General features: G+C 47.3%; 1 protein-coding gene across 1 annotated transcript; it reads left to right on the top strand.

The window, feature by feature from the left end:
- Nucleotides 1-462: 462 nt before the first annotated feature.
- Nucleotides 463-3,856, top strand: LOC114669414 (prolactin-releasing peptide receptor). The gene is made up of 2 exons (XM_028825629.2): nt 463-1,414; nt 2,567-3,856. Exon 2 carries the CDS (start codon nt 2,645-2,647, stop codon nt 3,680-3,682), a length of 1,038 nt encoding a protein of 345 aa, XP_028681462.1. The 5' UTR covers nt 463-1,414; nt 2,567-2,644; the 3' UTR covers nt 3,683-3,856.
- The last annotated feature ends 2,310 nt before the right edge of the window (nt 3,857-6,166 follow it).

A 6,166-nucleotide genomic window follows, 5' to 3' on the forward strand; every position in this document is an offset into this window, starting at 1 on the left:
AACCGAGGAGTCTCAGAGTCGCCCCGGTCGTATAGCTCTCTCTCTCCACGGCCCCCAATTCGTCCGTCCGCTCATTTAATTGCCTCTTCATTTGCCTAATTGCCCTCATTAGCATATGACTGGGGACGGGCACGCCCACCAGCGGAGAACACACAAAAGCGCCGGCGGACTCTTCAGTCACTCACAGCGCCCGTTCCCTCTTTGCCTGCTTTCTGCTTTTATGTGACCCCGTTATAAAAATGCGGGGCACCGACCAGTTTAGGAGGACTCGACACGGCCTGGTCTGATTTAGCAGAAGGCTTGAAGATGCAGTCAGTGAAGCCGCTCTCGGTAACACATCGGTGTGTGTGTTTCTTAGGAAAGATTCCGCCACGGCACAAGGAAGAGGGATATTACAAAACTATTTTGGTTGCGTGTGTATATATTTTTTTCACTCGTTTTAATGTATTCTGAAATCGCTGCAGCAAGCTCTAAATGAAGGACGGCGAAGTGGAACGCCCATCTCATTTATCCAAGCCCGATAGGAGCTCCTGAATGAAATTGGTCCTATATTTAACGCGATGGCACGCTCGAATGCCGCCAAGCACTTATGAATATTTCAATGATTGCATTGGCCAGAGCAGGTTATGAGGCAGAACACTTCATGTCTGCTTCTCATTTGCAATCATTCGGGTTCATATGGCAACGAAAACAAAAATCACTGAATGAAGTTCTGCGAACACGCTGAGGTGGACAGGATTAACAGAGAACAGGCGCCGCCTAGCGTCCGCACGGCAGATTTGTACTGCGTGGAAAAGAGAAAAGGACGCTTCACCTGCTGAAGGATAGATACTTCGTTGAAACGAACGTTTAAATGGCACGGAGAGCCGCCAGGTGCTTCTGTTAATGGAAAGAAAACTGGCTGTGTCCGTCTTTACTAGTTACTCCTGAAATGAACAGATTAAATTAATATGGAGATACGGAGAAACGAAAGGCACCGAATTTTAATACAATGGTAATCATTTTCGCTTGGATATCGGAATCGTTTATTCCAGCATGACAGTTTTCGGGAAAGAACGAGAGCTTTTTTGACATTTAGACTCCATCTGATGTTGGGCTCTTCTCGGATTACTTGTCTGATCCTCTTTAGAATACGAAGAGCACTTGCAACTCCTGAACCCCGGCCAGGAGCGCCAGCGCAGTAATCGGCGTCTAAGGAAAACGGCAACCTACCGACTCCTGCCTTGAGACAAGCACGGTAACGTCAAAGCAACTGCAGCCAACGGAAAAAGCTGGCGCACCGGAGCCTGTCCATCCTGGGACGAGCGCAGCCGGAGTTCGTGGGTGGGGCGCAGATGGCAGAAGTGATTTTAGGCGTCGGCGCCTTCACTCACGAGAAAGAAATCTTCAGCGTTTTGTCGTTCGGCCATCACAGGTGAGTCAACAATGAACGCGACCATACTACTCGACACCGCTTCGGTCGGCAAGTCTGACATACCCTATAGACTATACTCGTGTAATATGACATTGGCTTAACCAGGCGGTACTGGGCTCACAGCAGGCACCGACTTGCCAGTTTGGAGTTGCCAATTAATTAACCGTTGATGGTTTGGGTCTTGTGCGCAAACACGACGAGAACGTGCGCAGAGTTCGGGCCAGTATTTAAGCGTGGACTGGACCTAGAGGAAGCAGCACGATAGAAGATCCATCCAGCCATCTATTTTCATATTCGCTTAACCTGGACAGCACATCAGTGAAGCTGGAGCCCACACCCTTAAAGATCCTGGTTCTTTCGTGGCATTTTCCTGGGTTGGGTGGTTCTAGATTTAATTGTGTGAAGATTCTTTGCATATCAAGATAATTCTTTTGAGCTTCGAAAAGATTCTTAATTTGCGGACAAACCTGCAATTTGAGCTCTTCAATATACGTAGCAGGTTACCTGGCAGGACATGAACAGATCTAGAAAAACTGACCTCGGCCTCGGAGGGATTTCGCAAATCCGTTATCATATATTCAAGGTAATTTATGGACCCCTTGATAGATCTAAATAAGGCTTCTTTTGTGGATGGTTCTTTTGGGTACCAAAAATGGCTCCTCTGTGGCATCGCTCTGAAGAACCTCTTTGGCACCCTTCATTTTAGGCAGGAACAACTCCCGGACAGGACGCCAGTCCATCGCCGGGTTTGACATAAGATGTGAAATGAATTTCGCGTTATAAAGTATCTTTATTATATATAATAAGTGGGACCTGACGCCCCCCCCCCCCTTTCTGGGACAGTCCCGTTTTAATGCACTGCCTCCTGTTAAATAATTAGAATATAACACAATGTCCTGTTTTTAGCAGGCTGGTCATTTCCATAAACGTGCACGGGATTATAAGGCCATCTCCACTTTTCGATTATCGCCTGTCTAAATAATCTAACGGCACGTACTTGGTGGCCTGATTAATAAACGGTGTCCCGTTTTGGGACTGTGAAAATCTGGTCAGCCCATATATAGCGCCTTTCCTGTGTATCTTCAGCATCTCTCTCTTTTCCTCCCCCTTTTGCGCTCCCCCATTCATCAGTATGACTTCTCTTCTCTGCAGGTGCGTCCACCATCGGACAGCAATGTCTTACGAAGCAGCAGCAGCCTCGTCCAGAGTGGTGGGTTCAGCGACCTCAAGATGAACCTTGGCAATTTGTCTTCCACCCAGAGTCTCCTGGCCGGAATCAGCTCCAATAAAACATGGCACCAGTTCACCGGCCTGCAGCTCCTGCAGTCCTTCAAGCCGCTCATCATCCCGTGCTACTCCTTCGTCGTGGTCATTGGCGTCTTTGGGAACTACTTGCTCATTTACGTCATCTGCAAGACCAAGAAGATGCACAACGTGACCAACTTCCTCATCGGTAACCTGGCCTTCTCGGACATGTTGATGTGCGCCACCTGCGTGCCTCTCACGCTGGCCTACGCCTTTGAGCCCCGCGGCTGGGTCTTTGGGATGTTCATGTGCTACTTCGTGTTCCTCATGCAGCCGGTGACCGTCTTCGTGTCGGTCTTCACCCTGACGGTGATCGCGGTGGACCGGTTTTACGCCACGGTTTACCCCCTCAGACGGCGACTCACCATCCCCACCTGCGCCTACATCCTGACGGTCATCTGGCTGCTCTCTTGTGCCTTGGCCGCTCCGGCCCTTGCCCACACCTATCATGTCGAATTCCCGCAGCTCGATTTTTCCATTTGCGAGGAGTTCTGGGTGGGCATGGAGAAGGAACGCCTGGCCTACGCTTACAGCACCCTGCTGCTGACCTACGTGCTCCCGCTGAGCGTCATCTCCTTGTCGTGCCTGCGCATTTCAGTGAAGCTCAAGAACAGGGTGGTGCCCGGGAACTTCACCCAGAGCCAGGCGGAGTGGGACCGGGCGAGGAGGCGCAAGACCTTTCGCCTGCTCGTGCTGGTCGTGGCGGCGTTCGCCGTCTGCTGGCTGCCGCTGCACATCTTCAACATGATGAAGGACATCGACATCAACCTCATCAACAAGCAGTACTTCAACCTCATCCAGCTTCTGTGTCACTGGTTCGCCATGATGTCTGCCTGCACCAATGCCATTCTGTACGCGTGGCTACACGACAATTTCAGAGGACAGTTGAAAAAGATGTTCGCCTGGAAGAAGAAAAAGATAACGCCGGCCGTGAACTGCGTGATGACCAGCGTTGTGCTTTAAATCGGACTGTTTTTTTCCTTTTATTTTATGACATTCTTTCATTTTATGTTTCTAAAGAGTATCGGAGTCCAAAACAGTACAGGCTATGCACAGTTGGGCTCATTATCGGTGGGAAAAGACGGCTTGTGTCATAAAGAAACAACAGCAGGAGCGAAAAGAAAAAGTCGCAGGAATAACTCGAACGAGAAAGACAAGCCGCTGGCCCGCACGTCGGCGGCTCTGCAAAGCGCATTCAGCTGGTAACGACTTCACCTCCCGCAGCTTCAGAACGTCAAATTAAATCGGAAACAGCAAAGGAAAGCGGAACTCCAAGCACCTGTGGGGGGTCATTCATCTGAAACTGACAGACATGTTTGTATGTGTATGTACGTGTTGCTTCAGTTTCTACTCGGAAAACCCTTTAGGGTGGTTACTGTAAAAATGAATCTATTACACGTTTACTCTTATGGAACAAGACCTTTTAAATAAAGGTGTCCGTAACACTTTTAAAATATCAGTAAAGCGGTTTTTCATCTGTGCAATATAATCTTCTGAAATAGCTTCACTTTGGAACGGCGCGAAGGGGCTTAAGTCAGACGCATGTCTCTTGATATTGCGTACTTCATTATAAGACTGGTGAGTCCTTAATATTCATAAGTAGTTTTACCAGCATATCAGATTCCATACTGCATGGAGGTGAATAATCACTTTACTGATGCTTTATAATCATAATTAAGACTTACAGAAGATTTTGCTAAGGTCTTGCTGCATAAGAGTTATTATTGATACACTTTGTTAGTTCCTGAGTGGAAATTGTCTTTTGACATGAACTTTGGGGTGGGGGTCTAGGTTAGAGCACAGGGTTACTCATTGTATGCCCTCTACCCCCCCCACCCAAACCGGGGCAATGTTCACGTTAAGGGCCATGCTGAAGGGCCCAACAGAGTAGGATCCCTCCTGGCAGTAATGGAATTTGAACCGACATCCTTCCAGATACCACCGCAGATCCTTAGCCACAGAGCCACCACTCAGCTGATGCGTTTTTGTAGTACCTAAACTAAAGTGTTACCTTTACTCTTTTATAGTTTAAAATGTTTCCATGACATCGGACAATCTGACCCTCTTGCCTGTGGCAAAATGTGTGTACAAGTCGGCCAATAAAGCATTTTGATTAGAGAGCCTGCTGCTGTCCGTCTGATCGATTTCAGCACCGTGGACAGCACCGCGAGCGGACGGCGCTTCTCTCTCTCTCTCTCTTTCTCTCTCAATGTCTGCCAAGTGTTCCGATAGCTCGGCGGGTGACTGATATGCGCACTCGGCCACCCACGCACATGCTCAACAAACAAAACACAGATGAGAGTGGCGCGATAAGACGTCGTAAGGCGCCGAAGGGGACTGGGACATCCACTGAAAGTGACACCCTAGGAGATTATGATGGCTTCAGAAAAAAAAGCAAGCAATGCTCTGTCTGAGGTGGCCAATGTAGTAAAGTCACGGAGCTCATGCCGGTAGGATTCCTGTTAAAAATAATGACGGAAAATAAAAAAAGAAGTACAAGAAGAAGCAGGAACCAGCAGCTAATGAGTGTTTGTGGTGGCCTCAACGCATTGTCTCATTGGCCTTTTTCATTATAAGCATAGTATTCTCAAATTCTGTGAACTTATGCCAGCACAATAGTTCAGGGGTGCAACACAGAATCTCGTGTTAATTAATGGAATACTTCACCTATATATATATATATATATATATATATATATATATATATAATTTATATATATATATAATATGCAGCTGGAGATCCACGAAGGGAGAAAAAATGAATCACGTATCATAAAGTAGTTTTTATTCCTGAGCTTCCAACCCCTATCAGAGGTCTTCATCACAGGATAATGCTTAGACTTACAAGAATCAAAGGCAATATATAGCAACACATTAAGTGCGGGGCGGGGGGGGGGGGGGGGGGGGTGGGGGGGGTGGGGGGTGGGGGAGGGGGGTTAGGTGACTAAGTCCGTATGATCAAGGGGGGGGAGGTTGTATAGTTTATTTATTATGTACATGCTCTTCTTAAGTTAGCATATGCTGGTTTTATGTCCAAGTGTCTGTTGATGGCGTTTTCATCTGATAGCCAGGACTCGGCCAACTCTCTGGCACTTTAAGTACTGCCCTTAAATTTTACTCCAGCTGCAAATATGCAAACCGTATCACAGACCTTCTCTTCCATATATATATATATATATATATCTCCATCCATCCATTTTCCAACCCATTGAATCCAACACAGGGTCACAGGGGTCTGCTGGAGCCAATCCCAGCCAACACAGGGCACAAGGCAGGAACCAATCCCGGGCAGGGTGCCAACCCACTGCAGGGGTATATATATATATATGTATATATATATGTATATACAGTGGTGTGAAAAACTATTTGCCCCCTTCCTGATTTCTTATTCTTTTGCATGTTTGTCACACAAAATGTTTCTGATCATCAAACACATTTAACCATTAG

Source organism: Erpetoichthys calabaricus, chromosome 2 (assembly GCF_900747795.2).
Source record: "Erpetoichthys calabaricus chromosome 2, fErpCal1.3, whole genome shotgun sequence".
Lineage (NCBI taxonomy): Eukaryota > Metazoa > Chordata > Cladistia > Polypteriformes > Polypteridae > Erpetoichthys > Erpetoichthys calabaricus.

Excerpts from the sequence above, each read along its gene's own strand:
- LOC114669414 (XM_028825629.2), top strand. The coding sequence starts at position 2,645 with ATGAACCTTGGCAATTTGTCTTCCACCCAGAGTCTCCTGGCCGGAATC.